Genomic DNA, 18,948 nt, shown 5'->3' with positions numbered 1-18,948 from the left:
AGTATATTTTATTTTGGAAGATTGTAATACAGAATTGTGTTATAAGAAAATGTTTTACACTGTAATGTTTTTCTAAATACACTACATTTAATATAGCCCCTACAACAAATAGACCATTGGTGTTAAATCTGGGCTTATAGAAGCCTTAGGCATTATACCCTTCCCATTACTGTAGTAAATTACTACAAATTACTGTAATAAATTTTTACTGTAGTAAAAAAGCATCTAAATTACTTTTAATATCTTTCCTTGTAAATTTAATAATAATAATTCTTTACTTATTATTTACATATTTTCTCATAAGTTTTGTTAAATTGGTAATGAATATTTTAATTACATAGTGCTTTATTTTTACCATTTTTCTGGTCTGTATTTTTAGTGGTATTTCTTTTACAACGCTAAATAACCATTTCATTAGAAATTTTAATCCTTTGAAACACTTACTTCTCAAACTTCTTTAATAATAATATAATAAATTGTTAACAAAAAGTTAAAACACATTTAATAATTCAAATATTTATCTACTCAAGCATTTAAATCATGAAAATACCATTATAAAATATGTACACAACTTTCAAAATGTCATGTAAAACACAAGTAATTCATAATAGATTTCATCATAATACATTTTCAATGACTAAAAATTGGAAAATGTGTTTTTGTGTTTCTTTTTATTCTTGCCTGTAACACAAATGAAATAAAATCATAAATGCAAACAAATTTTAATTAAATTTTCTAAAAAGCAATCAATTTTTTTTCAGTAACAATGGTATGTTTCTGTGGGTACCAGAAACATTTAATCGAATTGCACAGTACAAAGAAAATAATCCTAATCAACCAGGAACATTCTGCAAAGCAGTAGAGAATTTCAGATCAATGAAAAATTCAAGTGAAAGTACAACAGACCCTAATCAATATTACAATTTTTCTGAGAAAATTAATTATGATGATGAATTCAAAATACAAAACAGTTACTTTGCAAGTTGTAATGATATGATTGATTTCTCAGTTTATATAAATTCAGCTATTATTGGATTATTAACTGGCGTTGGATTAATATGTATTATATTACTAATGAAAATATTTTCAAGAAAACTTGTTCTAGGTAAGTTAAAATTTTAAATATATATTTTCTGCTTTTTTTGGTTTTTTTGCTTTTTTGGACTGCTTTTTTTTGCAGTTTGAGTTACTCTCTATCACTTCTATTCTATGCTAATCCTTTAACCTCAACAAATCAATCTCCTTTATCATTAATTATCTGATTTATTTATTCAAATCTTTGTCTTCCTCTATGGTTTTTATCTTCTACAGTCTTTCTTATTTAATTAACTAAATCTGAATGTCTCAGTATGTTTTTCAACAACATAGTTTGTCTCTACAATATTCTGCCACAAATTTCTCTTAGCTCCTTCTCATATTTTATTAATCTGTCTAATTTTGAAATTCCTCCTATGAGATCATGTTTCAAAGACCTTTGTGTTCCCTTTTGTTTAAATTTTACTATCATACAAAAATGCTATGGTCCATGCAAATATTTTCAAGAATTTCTTTCTAATTCTTAGAAAAAGGAACTTTTAATAAAAAAAGGAGAGGAGTCTGCAACTAGGTTCCCAACTCACAGGGTAGGGTTTATTTATTTTTAAGATTCAATTAATTACAACATATATATATATATATAATTACAAATGAAGGTAAAATTACTTCATTAAAAAAAAAAATTCAATATTAATATGTTTGGCATACCAATTATGTGCCTACTAAGTAAACTCCACATGATTACACCTGCAAAGTCAAGCAACATATTACGCAACAGGATGGCAACCCTTGATGGTTTCCACTTGTGAAGTAACAGTATGGTGAATGAATAAGATTAAGGTGACCCTTGTCCAACACAACAGGGCATTATCAAGCCATGAGATAACCACTTAGGTCTGGCTGCATCATCACAATCATCTAACATTGAGTGCAATTACATGAATTCCTTCATATACTAAACCAGATGAATGCACCAATCTTTCTGCTAACAAAATTTAGTCCATGCACATTTTCTCATGGGGTACAAGATAAGATGTTATTCTCCCTCTGGCATTTTCAGATACTATTCAAAGTCTAGCAAGTACTTCTTAAGCCTGCTTGGAGTATGTATGAACCAACGTTTCTCAACTTTCATGGGGTTGCACACAGAAACATATTTTTGTCAAGAATGGACCTGGTCCAGGGGTAACCATTGGCTAGAGGTCAATGTTATCTCTATAATGTTGTCTCCACATCACACTGTTCACAGTTTGGAAGTTTATGGTAAGTTTTTCAACAATAATACTATGTTTAATATTGTTTTTGAAACAAATAACAAACAGTCTTCAAAGAACATCAGTTCCACCTGTGACATTGAAATAAGAGCTTATAAGAACTTTCTAACTTTGATGATATTAAAAATATCCAGAAAACTGAAAAATATAATTTATGGATTATGTCCTAGATTATTAGGTAGTATTTATAATAATTATATTAAGCCACTGATTATTTTAGGATATTGAAAAATGAAGTTTGAAAAATTTTAAAAGAATTAAATTGTATTATTAATGATATTTAAAAAACATTAAACTCAATTTAAGGGAATCCATAACCTACAAAGTTTGTAATTAATAGAAATCATTCTACTTATAAAAACTTATAAAAAAGTAAAAACTTAATTTTTTTAAGTCATTTCTTATATTTTTTCAGCTGCTTTTGCATTCTGCAGTGTTCTAACAACGGTAACAGTACTTCTATTAAATGAAATAGATTATGTATTTACTACTATAACAGTTATGATAGTATTAACTGGTTCAGGAATACCTGTTGTTACCAGTGCTGTAGTTGACTTATTCCCAACAAATCTCAGGTAAATATCAACAATTTTAATATTCTGATTAAAAAAAAAACTAATATAGAATATTTATACATTTTTATAACACTGTATATCATTGATTCAATTAAGTAATTTTTAACATCATAATAAATGTGTTATATTCAGCCAGTTAGATCAAACTTTGAATTCATAATATAGTAAGTTAATGTTGGAAGAACATGAATATTAAAAAAGTTTTAGGAAAAAAATTGTTATTTTTATTTCTACAATTTAAAAAACAATTTTTTTTTTTTATTATGAAAGAGTAGGCATCAACAGTTATGGTCATTAGTTCAAAAAACAATTTTATTTGCATCTTTATTATAATAAATTTGAACATATTTAACAATTTGATGGGTTGGAACAGTAATTTGCCTACAATTGATCGTTCTGATCAGCTGAACTACTATAGGTAGTATTACTAACTATTAGAGGTTAGAATTACCAACCTAAACCAAGCAGGGAGAGACCCAATGTTGGGTGTTTTCCAGCCATGCTCAACCACCTACTATATGAAGCTGACTAACATTAGTCATCATATTTCTTAAAACATCTTTTTTCATATCAGTGTTAAATTAAGTAGGCTGGTTCAAGTTACTTGTTTGTAATCAGGTGTATTCCTGAAATTAATTGTCATAAGGCAGGAAGAAAATAAATGAATTCAATAACACATCAATAATAATTGCAATTGGTATCTAAAATAACAGAATCAAACAGAAACTAAACTACTTATCGACAATTAGTATAATTACATCCAGCATTTCTTTCTAATTAAATCATCTTCTAAACCATAGCTATAAAAAGATTCTGCAAAGACCAAGTCAGATTTTAAACATTTCATTACCACTGAAGATTATTTCTTGACCTAGGCATAACTCATGGGTGTATTCAAATGCCATCTTGATAAATCAACTACCTGTCTGCAAGCCAAAATAGCTATAATTTCCATGATCTTACATAATCCTACATAATCTACATTTATATGATCTTCTCCAAACAATGAACAAATTTTGCATGGTGTATCAACATCTATTTCAATAAATGGTTCATGATCATTTTGGATAATCTCTAGAAATGCATGGAATGGAACAAGGCGTAAACATTTTAACAAGAGTAGTAGTAATACACCTTACCAGCTATGCTTTGATCATTCCCTGTTATATGCTACAAGCAACTTCTGTGTTATGATTACTTGTTTTATTTCTATGTAAATAAGATTTAAAGAAATCAAATGATCAGTTCTGACAATATACAGTAACATTATAAAATATTTGTTTTTTTTTTTTACTTACAGCAGATCTTTTTCTAAAAACAAAAAAACAAATGAGATTTTATTGCTCTAAGTGAAATCCAGTTGTTAGGACAAAGAACCATTGTTTTGCATCAAAGTACAGTTCTACCAAAGGACATTTTTTGATAAAAGATTAAATAATTCTTTATGTAAGATACAAATATGAAAAAATGGTGACAGCATAAAATACAAAGAGAACGAATGTTTTACTCAATGATAGGAACTGGACCGGAATTTTTCGCATGTTAAAACATAGTATACAATAATACAAATGCTAAGCGCAATAGGTCATGGATATATATATATTTTTTTTAATAGTTGAATGTTTATGCGATATAACGCCAACAAAAAACAAATCAGTAACTTGTAGACCTACACCGCAGTCATCTATATCTTCCAAATGAGTAAATGAAAAGCTGTACATTTTTTCAGCTCAGGCATTGTGTTTTTATCTTGATAATTTATAGTAGTATTAAAATTAAAATGACATTAAAAATTATCCAACAAGACAAATAATTTAATTTTACTTATCTTACCTGAATTTTTTCTTTTGAAGTATAATAATAAAAAAAATACATAGAATAATAAATAAAATATACAAATATGTATGTTCAAAAATACGCTAATTCTGAAATTTTCTTGCTAAGATATATCTTGTTAGTTACAAGGTAAGTTACAAACTAGAAGTTTCATGTACATAACTTTTCAAGTTTCATATTCGCAATGAAAAATAAATTAAGCATTGTTATTACGGTATCTTATCTGTTGTATGTAAGCATGTTAATTCTCGTTAAGTATTTAATTTCACACTGCTATCACAAGTTATAACTTTTAATTGTAAACGAGTAAGGCAAGTGGGTTTAAGCCCTTTTTTCCTTCTCCCTTTTTTTTTTACCTGTTTAGCCTCCGAGAATTACCGAAACCCAACCACCAAAGAACACCGGTATCCACGATCTAATATTCAGATCCGTATAAAAGTAAATGCTTTTACTAGGACTTCAGCGCTGGAACTCTCGACTTCCAAATCAGCTGATTTGGAAGACGTGTTCACCACTGGACCAACCTGGTGGGTGGGTGGCTAAAGATTAGTAACGGAACGGAACACAAGAACAGTGGGAGATTTATGTATCTCCCTACTAACCGCAGAATCTGGACAAAAGTCCTTTGCTGCTGTATCTTTGTTTTATTGGGCGGGTAACTATTTTTTTAATGGCGGTTTCATTTATTTTGTTTAATTTATGGATGGAATTATTTGTTGCGTTCCAATCCTTTAGACTGGGAAGAAATTGTTTGACCGTGGATGACCTGGGAGAATAGTCGCGTATGAGCTTCGTTCACCCAGCATGGTGAACGAAGCTCACACCCAAATTACAGTAGGAATGCATTTTTCTGGGGCCCTAGTGTTTGGTCGATGCAATGAGCTGGTGGGTGCAAATGATTTCTCGATGGAAGAAAATTCGCAAAATATTAACAATTCCCAGCTCTTCTTATGGTTCTCTACCCGATGAAATGCGTAGAATTCCATAAAATTAATTATTAAACATTTTCAAACATTACATGTTTGTAAATATTTCAGTCACGGCACGAGTTGAGTTTAACCATTATAAAAACTCAAATGAGAGGGAAATTTATAAGTCAGGTAAGTTTGTAAACTTATCTAAGTACTTTACGTCCTTTTTTGCGTATTTTCTCTTCTTTACGTAGTTCGGTGAAGTTTTTAGGGCCACGAACAGTTCAAGGTCTTCAACAAAATCTAACTGTACAGGTTTACTTTGAAGAGTTTTTTATAAAACTTTGTTGTCATCATTATTAAATTTTTACTATGCTGACATATATATATATCAGTCTATTAAATCGATAAAAGGACGGTTTTCATGAAATTATCATTGTGTTATACTGTGCAATTCTCTTATTTGATTTGGTACGCCAAATTATTATATTATACTAATATTTTTCATAAATTATTGTACTACAATATAAGACAAAAATATTATGAAAGCATTACTACTTTTAGTAAATTATTGGCCTATTTAAAACAGCTTCCCACAAATTTAATAAAAATAGAATTAAACTTTTTTTTTTTTTTTGGAACCAATATAATTCTGTCGGTTTTTTAATTAATACTAAATTAACAAAGAAGAACCTGAATTTTCTACTTGTTTGGTTTAACAAATATTTGAGGACAAATATGTGCCTAAAATCCTTGTCCATAAATAAGTGGAATTTTCGAAACTATATTATTAAAGCTTATTTTATTTGTTTATTTTTTCATGTATTTATAGCTGTCGAAGTTTAAGAGATGTGCACACATATGAAAAGTAAGTAGTTCTACCTAGTGTGTCTGAGGTAGTGTACCCGCGACAGGATACTGTAAAAGCAAGAAGCCAGACGCTTTGTTGAACTCGACTTGTTAATTTTGTGTTTTTCGTTTCCACGTTTTTTACTAATACTTTTTACTAACCTTTTTCTTTTTTAAACCGTCCTCCCAATAATGCTTACTTTTGCAATGTTTCAGCTAATATTAAAGTGCAAATTAGGACAAGATGTGGCTTTAAAAAGTTAAAGAAAATGTATGGTAATGAACGTTTAGAACAAAATAAATAAAGAAAATCCAGAAATGCTAAGTTCAGAAATTCTAATTCTTGTAGCTAATCTTTGCTGTACTCTGCCCATATTGAGCGTAAAGTTACAACAGAATTAAATAAATTGGGAGAAAATTAATATTTCAATACGCCCAGAAAATCTTGTAAAAGAATGAAAAAAAATTTAACATTGATAACTTTCAAAGATGTACATTAAGAGACTATGTATACAATTTTCAAATACACCATAAAATATTGCCTATATTTAAAAAAGTTATGAGCAGTATTGAAAACAGAAAACTTGGATCAGCAGATAAATTGCATGCAAAAGATTTTGCGGAAAATTCTGAGGATTATGATTTTTAGATGGAAGAAAACTAAAAATAATGGGAAAATTTTGGTAGAAAACATGAAATATGATTTAAAAAAACTATTTTAAACAAATGAAATTATAAGGATGGAAAGGAAAGTCAATTACTTTTTCAGACGAGTTATACATTTGTTCAATGTATGTAAAATGATAAGGCTGGACTGCTGATTCTGGTAATGGCTGGCTACAAAATACCCATATTTAAATAATTGAAGCAGATAATGTATGCCGGCAGTACTCCAAGAGAAATTGCAAATGAACTTTTGATTTTTAAATTGGGCCAGAAAGAAGAACATGAATGCTGAGAATTAATAATTTGCTGGAAAAATTAATTCTGCAAAACTGATGGAAACCAAAATTTTCTAACTCTTGGTAACTGTCAATGCTCGCTGAGATAATGTAAAACATTATAAGATGTAGAATGTAAATTGCAGAAAACAAGTAATGTTAAAATGTTTACAAAGCAGAAATACTCTTCTTGCCTCTCTACTGGTCCAGCAATCCATCCCAACAATGTGCGTTTTCTAAACGTTGTTGAGTAATAGTACTAGTTTATGTATTTATTATTTTTAAGTTTTAACGTGGACTTTAATTCTCATTTTAAAAATATTTATTTTGTGACATGCTTTTACCGAGATTTTACCATGGTTTGTCTTGAACTATTCTGACAAATATTGGAACAATCTTTTTTTATATTTGGAGTAGCACACTTTTTTCCTGTTTAGCCTCTGGGAATCACCTTCCGGTATTACTTCAGAGGATGATATGTATGAGTGTAAGTGAAGTGTAGTCTTATGCAGTCTCAGGCATTTCTGAGATGATTGGTTAATTGAAACCCAACCACCAAAGAACACCGGTATCCACGATCTAGTAATCAAATCCATATAAAAGTGACTGCCTTTACTAGGATTTGAACGTTGGAACTCTCGACTTCGAAATCAGTTTATTTGCGAAGACGCATTCACCACTAGACCAAACCATTTTTGAGTAGTAGTTTTTGAGTAGCACACCTACCCATTTCTAATTTGACCTGTGTTATGTATTTTTATATATCAGTTAAAATTAAATATTTATTTACTTGTTTAAATAGATACGTAGTCTCTTTAACACTGTGAAATTATTTTAAAACAAAGTTTTATGAAGAGAAACCAAGATCAGTTCAAGAACTGAAAAACATCACAGAGGAAATCAATACCATCAGTAAGCAGTTTAATCTTGAAATAAAAATAAATAAGGTAATAACTGTTTTACTGATAATAACAGAGATTAAATTAATGAAATAAAACAATAAATATCATTATAATTTTTTTTTTTACAGGGCGATGGCTGTGTGTTTATCTCTACTGTCAGGTAGATTAGGTACAATAATTTCCAGTCAAATAGTTGGTACTGTGTTAGATACAAAATGCAATATTATTGTGTACTGTTTCATAGCATTACTAACAGGTTAGTAAAATATGTTTTTTTTTAATAACATTTTTTAAAATAATATTGTTTTACATAGTTATACATATAGAAGCTACTTTCTATTTTTAAAACTAACATCACTGATTTTTTTTCTTTATGTTGCAGTATGTACAGTATTAGTGGCATTTTTACCTGGATCTGCAACAGAATCAAATGAAAATGGCAAAAAACCAAAATTTAATGAAGGTTGTGAAAGCCAAGAACAAAATCAAGTTTAACTGATATCCATTGTAATCTGGGAAAATATTTAATAACTCATAAAACAAGTCCACTAAATACCAATCATTGGTTCTTATCAGTTAAGAGCAGAATATGTAAAAATCAGAACAAAAAAAAACAATAATAAAGTAAATTACAAGGTAATATACTCTACTCTGCTCATCTAAGTAGTGGGGAGGTAATATCAACATTTCATCTTGAAAGTCCTGGGTTTAAATCTTGGTCAGACATGGCATTTTTCATATTCTAAAAAAATTTGATTCTTTGAATATACGCTCACAATCAAGCTTAAAACTTTTGTAGTGAAGTAATCATCAATGAAAAAGAAAAATACCTTAGATAAAAACTGATCATTGAATTACTTTAAAACTCCTACTAATCAGTTAATTTAAAATTAATTATTAAATAATTAGCTCATGGGATAAAATATGAATAATTTTTAAGTAGAAATTTATAACATATATAAAATAAAAATACCATGTATTATTACTGTATTATAACTTCATGAAATAAGTGTAGAAGAAACATACAGAAGAATCTGACAATGAAAATTTAATAATTTGGAGGATAGTTGTGGACAGAAACCTGGTGATCCCTGTTTTGAGTTACAGAGCACCATTGATAGTGTTGATGTAAAGTCATATTTTTAATTCAAAAGCTAAATTTAACACATTGTAAAAATTCATTAAACAACCAGACATAAAATCAAAGAAAGCAAATACTCTATATAATATGAAGTATATCTCATAGATTATATAAAATTGTATGTCATAGATACATATGTTTAAGATTTTTATATTCTTTTACATCAGATTTTTCAATAGTTTTTTCTATCATTTAACTTATTTTATTTTATGTCTTTCTCTTGTTTTAATCCTTTCAATGTCCATAGTACAAATGGCATTATTTTGCTCAGATTAATTATTACATCCACCTTTTTTAATTTTTTATTGAGCATCAGTATGCTCAGTACTGTACAATACAATACACATAGAACAAATTTAATGTGTTATAACAAATAACATCCAGTTTCTGTAATTTATTTTATTATTATTATATTATCAAAATATGTGACACAATATTTTAGTTAAAGCAGTTTACATCACTGGCTTACATGTAAAAAATCACATACATTGCACACACGTGTAATGTAGCAATGAAGAAATAATTTATACAAAATAAATAAATCACATGATATAATTTGCATGTCTGACCAAAAAAAACCTAATTAAAAGAATATATTCTTCATTTTATTTTTATAAGCATACATTGTAAATTACAAAAATTATCTGCAAACAACATTTAACATTTTATCTGAAATTGCTAATGTATGTATAACAGTATTTAATGATAAAAGTAAAATAAAGTATACATTTTTTAACTGAATAGAAGTTTTTGATCATTTCTAGTCTAGTTAATTTAATCCATCATAAAATAAAGTACTAGTGTTTTTATTATAATGTACTGAATAGATTATTATTGATCCACATATAGAATTATTTCTTCAAACTTGTATGAAATACGATCTCATCAAATGGTTGCAAATAATGAATTCTCTGTTTTATAAATTCTTTAAAGAAAATTAAATATGTAATGCAGATGTTGAACAATGAAAAGTAATTAAGGCTTTTAAGATGAACCTGGACATTGTAATTTTAATAGACATTTATTTTATTTAAAATTTTGAACATATAATATCATATAAAATTCAGCTTTATTTGATTATCTTCTCAATAATATATCAAGATTTATATGAGTGAAAAATTTACATTGACTAAAAGACAAAAATTGTCTGTTAATTTGTATGTATTCAACTTTGTAATAATTAAAAAAGTGGTTATTAATAGTTAAATATGGATTTTTAATTTATTAAAATTAATGAATTTATGAAGTATACATTCATATTATCTGTGACAGGCTAAAATCCTAATTTTTTAAAAACTTGTATCCCCTTCCATCAATATAAGTAATATAAGGTAATATAAAAAAAAAGTAATAACTTATTTTATGGTCAATAATATATTATTAGTGTTTCTATTATTATTACTATCAAAGATCTAAAGTAGGAATATGCTTATAAAACAAAATTTAGAAGCACTTTGGAATGATTTAACTTCAGACAAAATTGTAGGGTTTGGAGTAAATTTTACCAAAATTTGGGATAATCCAAATATTGAACCACTCACTCAGTGAGTGTTTCAATAATGTAACTAGCAAATGGGCTAAAACTAACCTGCCACCTGTTTCTTGATTGGTGTCATTAACAATCCACAACAGTGGAGTTGACCACTCCAGTGCCATTCTACAAGGCTTTCAATGGCAAGTGTCTTTGCCTTTCATTCATCAGGTTGTGGATTCAAATTAGTCATGCTTGGCATTTTTCAAGTGCTAAACATTCATCTCTTATCAGCATCTATAACTGGTTAGTTACCCTGCAGTGCTTGAAAATGGAAATGAATTATTGCTATCACGATCAGAATTATCACTGCTGTTGCCAGTATTGCTATCATCACCGGCTAGCAAGACTGGCATTTTTTTCACCAGCCATACTACACATTTATCTTCCTTGAAGAGAATATCTGTAAACATGTATGAAATCAAAATCATAAAAACAAATTTAAATGACACTAATCACAATAGTGTTGCATACTGATAAAGTGTATTTATAAGTGTTTAAAAATGAATAATTATTTTTTAAGGTTTAACTAAATTAAAAAAAAAATGTGTAATTTTACTGTTAATCATTCTATGACTAACAGTACTTTACTCTTCATTGATGATAAAAATGAATTAATTAAAGAGTTTATCTAATAAAATATTTAGTTGCAAATAGTGACTACAATGTAGATTTGTAGGTGATTAAAATTAATAAATAAAATTAAATTTAAAGAGAGAAATAATAAAATAAATAAATTTATAAAAATAGATCCAACTTAAGTAATTAAAATAAAGCAAGTCTTTATAAAATACAATGTAGTGCTCAAGACTATAAAATATATTTATGTATGAAAGAAATTATAAATTTAATTAATCCATTTTAAGATAAAACTGCACTTAAAAAATGACAAAATATTAGTTCCAATTTTCACAAACAACATAAAGTATCAGAATTAGATAATTTTATCAAATGACTAGAGTAAAACTGTTCTTTAGAAATAATCTGTTTGCTGTATTTAAAAATTAACATTTTTAATGAGTTTTATTAAATTATAAATCAGCTAATGAAGTAGTAAATAATATAAAAGTGCTTATGGAATATGTAGGAAATAAAAAGCAGAAAGGTGAATTTTTTTGTGAGTAATACATATTATAACAATATTTTAATAGATAAATAAAAATCTCAGATACTGTTCACTGTGACAGTCTGTGGCACAAATTGATTATTTATAAGCTACATAAAACCATGTGTAAGTTAGTACTTAGTCAGTGCAACTTTTATAAGTAAATAATAAAATAATAAAACTATTGTATTTTATTTCTAGATTTAAAAGTAATGCTAGATCAAAAATAAACATTTTTAGAATGTAAGACAGTTAAACATGAAATTTTCTTTAGCATGGGATGAGAAGTACATTAACTGAAAAATGCCAGCACTCATCAGATAGATAAATGAAGAAAATATTAATTCAAATGACCTAAATAGTAAAAAATAAGTATTTTTTTAACATTTAACACTTCAGTATAATAATATTTTTAAGAGTTTTTTAATCAATTACTTGACACATAAATGATAAAACACTTCAAAACACACTCATTTTTTTATATATAAATTATTTAAAGTGTTTTAAGTGGAATGTTAATTTTTACGAGGAATGCATAAAATAAATACTTACATTAATGTAAAAGTGAATTGATTGATTATATTCAATAAAAATGTAAATAATATAAACAGCTTTCTAGCTGACACAAACATATACTATGAACTCATTCATCCATACTAGATAGGATTGGGTGTTGTAAAGCCAGTTATTTTTACACGGATTTGAATACTAGATCGTAGATACCGGTGTTCTTTGGTGGTTGGGTTTCAATTAACCACACATCTCAGGAATGGTCGAACTGAGAATGTACAAGACTACACTTCATTTACACTCATACATATATCATCCTCATTCATCCTCTGAAGAATTATCTAAACGGTAGTTACCGGAGGCTAAACAGGAAAAAGAAAGAAAGATAGGATTGGGTGTAATCTGGATAATTGAAAGTCCAGATAACCTGGAATCATTTAGTTTTTTGTGGTCTAGTAAGTGTGTAAAATAAAAAAAAAGCTTGTTTGAAATTGGTTTTAAAGTATGTATATATAAAAAATTTCAACTTTACATACATTTAGGTTTATTTTTAAAAAAAGACCTAAAAAGTAGGAAATATGCCTATAATACATTTGCAAACACTACTCACATTTCATCAAATAAGAAATGGATGAGTTCAATGTGCTATTGGGGGTGAGCAGTTTATACTTGTATATAAACACACATATCTAAATGATAAATTTAGAATCTGTAGTTTAATTTACTGATAAGTAAAGGAGAAAAATTTAATTTTCCTCTGTCAAAAAAATTAATAAATTAAATTTTAACTATTGCAACATTTAACTAGCTTTTCAACTCAATCTACTGTGAATATGTCAACTTGAAATTAAAAAAAAATGGAACAAAATTATGAAAAAAATGATAGTATTCAAAATATTTATAAAAATAAATTATGTATACATTTAAAATTTCCTGTTGCTGATTCAGTCAGAATGAATTAAATCCAAATAAATGGGGACTACACAGTATAAAAATATAGTTAGTAAAAACAAAAATTGTTGGTGCTCTGCTGGCTAGATAAGATTTTAAACAGGTCTTATTGTTTAAAGTTCTTATTTATCATATGTCATAATAAACTTGTCTCTTACTATCACTTTGAAAATAGTAAAAAGATCATTAAAATATTTTTTTTTTTAATTCATAAAATTATTATATTTTAGAAGTAAATAAAGTTTCCGGTCAGATTTCTGTTAGAGCTATTGGAAAAAAGCCAACAAAAAATGAAAGAACCATGATATTAAGTGAGTGTTGATATTAGAAATTCAATGAATTAGAATTGTTAAGTAGTTTAAAAAGGGAAATGAGTAGGTTAAATTTGGATAAACGAGGAATTAATAAGGTGAAAAGATTAGAAAAATTTTTGTTCAAGAATATTATTTATCATTCATTACACATGAATACTAACATGAAATCAAATAATGTAAAATCAGAGAATAACAGTGAATAAGAAGATTTTACAAAGAGTATGTTAAGATAAATAACACAATAAGAGAATTATTTAATTCAAGTGAATTCAAAACCCTATGTGAAAAAAAAATTAAAAAAATAGGTTTGTTTGCCTATCATTTCAATAAGAAAGAATAAATATTGGGAAATAGATGACTCAATATGTAGGTGATGAGAAACAAAGTCCATCTCTAATATATGTTGTTAACAAGGAAGTAAGGGACTAGAAGAAAATTATAAAAAAATTTAAACATGTTCGCAGAAAAAACGAGGATGTGGAATTTCAAAATTCTGAATAACATGGAAGTTAACAACAGAACCACCATTTATAAAAATTATAAAAGACACATACAGGTAAATTGTAACCAGAAAATTTGGAGTGATATCAGAGATTCTGAAATCAAATAATGAACTATAAAACACACTCTGCAATACACATAGAACATAATCTAATAATCTATCCACATTATCATAATTTAGTTATGATAAAATGTGAATTAAAATTTTAATTAAATTAGGTACAAAGAAAGCAGTTAATAAGATTCAATGAATAACAAAAGGTGTACTATAATATAGAAGTGAATGTAAAAGAAATAAAAGGCAAAAGGTGACAATGGCAAAGAAAGTTATTTACTTTGGAAAAATAGAACTGACAGTGTAGAGCAGAAAAAGAATTTTCATCGATGGCTGTAGAACAGGAAATAATTTCCAAGCAGGTATGTAGCATGCAAAAAGTAACAGAACATTTCAGAGAAATGTGGCCTAAAGATATTAGTAGCACAAATGCAAATAGAAAGCCACTTTTTTTTTTTTTTTTGTCTTCAGTCATTTGACTGGTTTGATGCAGCTCTCCAAGATTCCCTATCTAGTGCTAGTCGTTTCATTTCAGTATACCCTCTACATCCTACATCCCCAACAATTTGTTTTACATACTCCAAACGTGGCCTGCCTACACAATTTTTCCCTTCTACCTGTCCTTCCAATATTAAAGCGACTATTCCAGGATGCCTTAGTATGTGGCCTATAAGTCTGTCTCTTCTTTTAACTATATTCTTCCAAATGCTTCTTTCTTCATCTATTTGCCGCAATACCTCTTCATTTGTCACTTTATCCACCCATCTGATTTTTAACATTCTCCTATAGCACCACATTTCAAAAGCTTCTAATCTTTTCTTCTCAGATACTCCGATTGTCCAAGTTTCACTTCCATATAAAGCGACACTCCAAACATACACTTTCAAAAATCTTTTCCTGACATTTAAATTCATTTTTGATGTAAACAAATTATATTTCTTACTGAAGGCTTGTTTAGCTTGTGCTATTCGGCATTTTATATCGCTCCTGCTTCGTCCATCTTTAGTAATTTTACTTCCCAAATAACAAAATTCTTCTACCTCCATAATCTTTTCTCCTCCTATTTTCACATTCAGGGGTCCATCTTTGTTATTTCTACTACATTTCATTACTTTTGTTTTGTTCTTGTTTATTTTCATGCGATAGTTCTTGCGTAGGACTTCATCTATGCCATTCATTGTTTCTTCTAAATCCTTTTTACTCTCGGCTAGAATTACTATATCATCAGCAAATCGTAGCATCTTTATCTTTTCACCTTGTACTGTTACTCCGAATCTAAATTGTTCTTTAATATCATTAACTGCTAGTTCCATGTAAAGATTAAAAAGTAACGGAGATAGGGAACATCCTTGTCGGACTCCCTTTCTTATTAGGGCTTCTTTCTTATGTTCTTCAATTGTTATTGTTGCTGTTTGGTTCCTGTACATGTTAGCAATTGTTCTTCTATCTCTGTATTTGAACCCTAATTTTTTTAAAATGCTGAACATTTTATTCCAATCTACGTTATCGAAAGCCTTTTCTAGGTCTATAAACGCCAAGTATGTTGGTTTGTTTTTCTTTAATCTTCCTTCTACTATTAATCTGAGGCCTAAAATTGCTTCCCTTGTCCCTATACTTTTCCTGAAACCAAATTGGTCTTCTCCTAACACTTCTTCCACTCTCCTCTCAATTCTTCTGTATAAAATTCTAGTTAAGATTTTTGATGCATGACTAGTTAAACTAATTGTTCTGTATTCTTCACATTTATCTGCCACTGCTTTCTTTGGTATCATAACTATAACACTTTTTTTGAAGTCTGACGGAAATTCCCCTTTTTCATAAATATTACACACCAGTTTGTATAATCTATCAATCGCTTCCTCACCTGCACTGCACAGTAATTCTACAGGTATTCCGTCTATTCCAGGAGCCTTTCTGCCATTTAAATCTTTTAATGCTCTCTTAAATTCAGATCTCAGTATTGTTTCTCCCATTTCATCCTCCTCAACTTCCTCTTCTTCCTCTATAACACCATTTTCTAATTCATTTCCTCCGTATAACTCTTCAATATATTCCACCCATCTATCGACTTTACCTTTCGTATTATATATTGGTGTACCATCTTTGTTTAACACATTATTAGATTTTAATTTATGTACCCCAAAATTTTCCTTAACTTTCCTGTATGCTCCGTCAATTTTACCAATGTTCATTTCTCTTTCCACTTCTGAACACTTTTCTTTAATCCACTCTTCTTTCGCCAGTTTACATTTCCTATTTATAGCATTTCTTAATTGCCGATAGTTCCTTTTACTTTCTTCATCATTAGCATTCTTATATTTTCTACGTTCATCCATCAGCTGCAATATATCGTCTGAAACCCAAGGTTTTCTACCAGTTCTCTTTATTCCGCCTAAGTTTGCTTCAGCTGATTTAAGAATTTCCTTTTTAACATTCTCCCATTCTTCTTCTACATTTTCTACCATATCTTTTTTACTCAGACCTCTTGCGATGTCCTCCTCAAAAATCTTCTTTACCTCCTCTTCCTCAAGCTTCTCTAAATTCCACCGATTCATCTGACAACTTTTCTTCAGGTTTTTAAACCCCAATCTACATTTCATTATCACCAAATTATGGTCGCTATCAATGTCTGCTCCAGGGTAAGTTTTGCAGTCAACGAGTTGATTTCTAAATCTTTGCTTAACCATGATATAATCTATCTGATACCTTCCAGTATCGCCTGGCTTTTTCCAAGTGTATATTCTTCTATTATGATTTTTAAATTGGGTGTTGGAAATTACTAAATTATACTTCGTGCAAAATTCTATAAGTCGGTCCCCTCTTTCATTCCTTTTGCCCAGCCCATATTCACCCACTATATTTCCTTCCTTGCCTTTTCCAATGCTTGCATTCCAATCTCCAACTATTATTAAATTTTCATCTCCCTTTACGTGTTTAATTGCTTCATCAATCTCTTCGTATACACACTCTACCTCATCATCATCATGGGCGCTTGTAGGCATATAAACGTTAACAATCGTTGTCGGTTTAGGTTTTGATTTTATCCTTATTACAATGATTCTATCGCTATGCGTTTTGAAATACTCCACTCTCCTCCCTATCTTCTTGTTCATCACGAAACCTACTCCTGCCTGCCCATTATTTGACGCTGAGTTAATTACTCTAAAATCACCTGACCAAAAGTCGCCTTCCTCTTCCCACCGAACCTCACTAATTCCTACTATATCCACATTCACCCTATCCATTTCCCTTTTTAAATTTTCTAGCCTACCAACCTTTTTTAAGCTTCTAACATTCCACGCTCCGACTCGTAGAATGTTATTTTTTAATTTTCTGGTGACCCCTTCCTTAGTAGTCCCCACCCGGAGATCCGAACGGGGGACTATTTTACCTCCGGAATATTTTACCAAGGAAGGCGCCTCCATTATTGCTATGTGAAAATGCAGAGAGCCACATTTTCTTGGAAAAAAAGCAGCTGTAGTTTTCCATTGCTTTCAGCTGCGCAGTACTCAGAGGACTGAGTGATGTTGATACGGCCGTTTAAGTCATTGTGACTCACGCCCCTAACAACTACTGAAAGAGCTGCTGCCCTCTTTCAGGAATCATTCCTTAGTCTGGCTCTCAACAGATACCTCTCCGATATGGTTGCACCTTCGGTCCAGCTACTCTGTATCCCTGAGCACTCAAGCCCCCTCACCAACGGCAAGGTCTCATGATTCATAGAGGAGGAGAAAGCCACTATTATAAAGAAACTACAGAACTGGTATGTGGTAAGAACACATAGAAGGTCAACTCAAAGAAGAGAAATTAGCGATATTTTATTGCTGCAAAAAATTAAAGCTTGATGATGAGCTCAGAGAACTACATTAAGATCAAAATCTAACAGACCTCTGAATGATTTAAACCAGGATAAGGCAGTAAGGGAGATGATACTACCAGTTACACTGTTTTGGTGAAAAAAGACTGAAAGGGCTATTTATATGAATCTGCGAAATATATGAAACGAGATATTTTCATCTATTCCAATAATTACTGGAACCCTAAAGTAGAAAACTAAATCCAATCATCACTTTTATCCTGCATGCATTCAAAGTGGAAACTGGGTTAATTTATAGCTGAATAGAGGTTAAGTGATAGGGTGCAATACATTAAGCCCAATTCTATTCATTAATAAATAAAAATTATACCCTTTTTATCCATGTTCTTAAGAACATTACATTATTAAATCCAAAAAGGATGTAATTTTAACTTTTAGTTAAGTCTTGGGAGGAAAGTCAAAGAACCATAGCTAGTATTTCTACATCTTGAAAAGTAATTTAATAATGTGGAATGGAATGCATTATTTTTATTTTAAGAAATATAAGAATGAAAAGCAGGGAAAGTGTAACCAGTTATAACGTGTACAAAGAAGCAGACAGCAATGATTTATATTGGGAATAGAAAGTATTGAAAAGAGTTAGTATATACATTTTCTTTTCAATTTTATGTAAATAAGACACTAAAGAATTAAAAGTGTT

General features: G+C 29.2%; 1 protein-coding gene across 3 annotated transcripts in view; it reads left to right on the top strand.

The window, feature by feature from the left end:
• Nucleotides 1-10,208, top strand: part of LOC142325987 (synaptic vesicle glycoprotein 2C-like) — a 33,392-nt gene extending 23,184 nt beyond the window's left edge. Inside the window, exons 8-11 of one of the 3 annotated variants that reach the window (XM_075368015.1) lie at nt 762-1,105; nt 2,725-2,884; nt 8,452-8,579; nt 8,706-10,208. In XM_075368015.1, coding sequence (XP_075224130.1) covers nt 762-1,105; nt 2,725-2,884; nt 8,452-8,579; nt 8,706-8,818 — 745 coding nt within the window. In that variant the 3' untranslated portion in view covers nt 8,819-10,208. Of the gene's footprint in view, nt 1-761; nt 1,106-2,724; nt 2,885-4,184; nt 4,684-8,451; nt 8,580-8,705 lie in introns of those variants that run through there. The other 2 variants (XM_075368014.1, XM_075368016.1) reach the window with 2 other exon arrangements.
• The last annotated feature ends 8,740 nt before the right edge of the window (nt 10,209-18,948 follow it).

Source organism: Lycorma delicatula, chromosome 6 (genome assembly GCF_047948215.1).
Source record: "Lycorma delicatula isolate Av1 chromosome 6, ASM4794821v1, whole genome shotgun sequence".
In the NCBI taxonomy this organism is placed as follows: domain Eukaryota; kingdom Metazoa; phylum Arthropoda; class Insecta; order Hemiptera; family Fulgoridae; genus Lycorma; species Lycorma delicatula.
The sequence above is the reverse complement of the archived record's forward strand: the minus strand, read 5'-3'. Positions and strand labels throughout refer to the sequence as shown.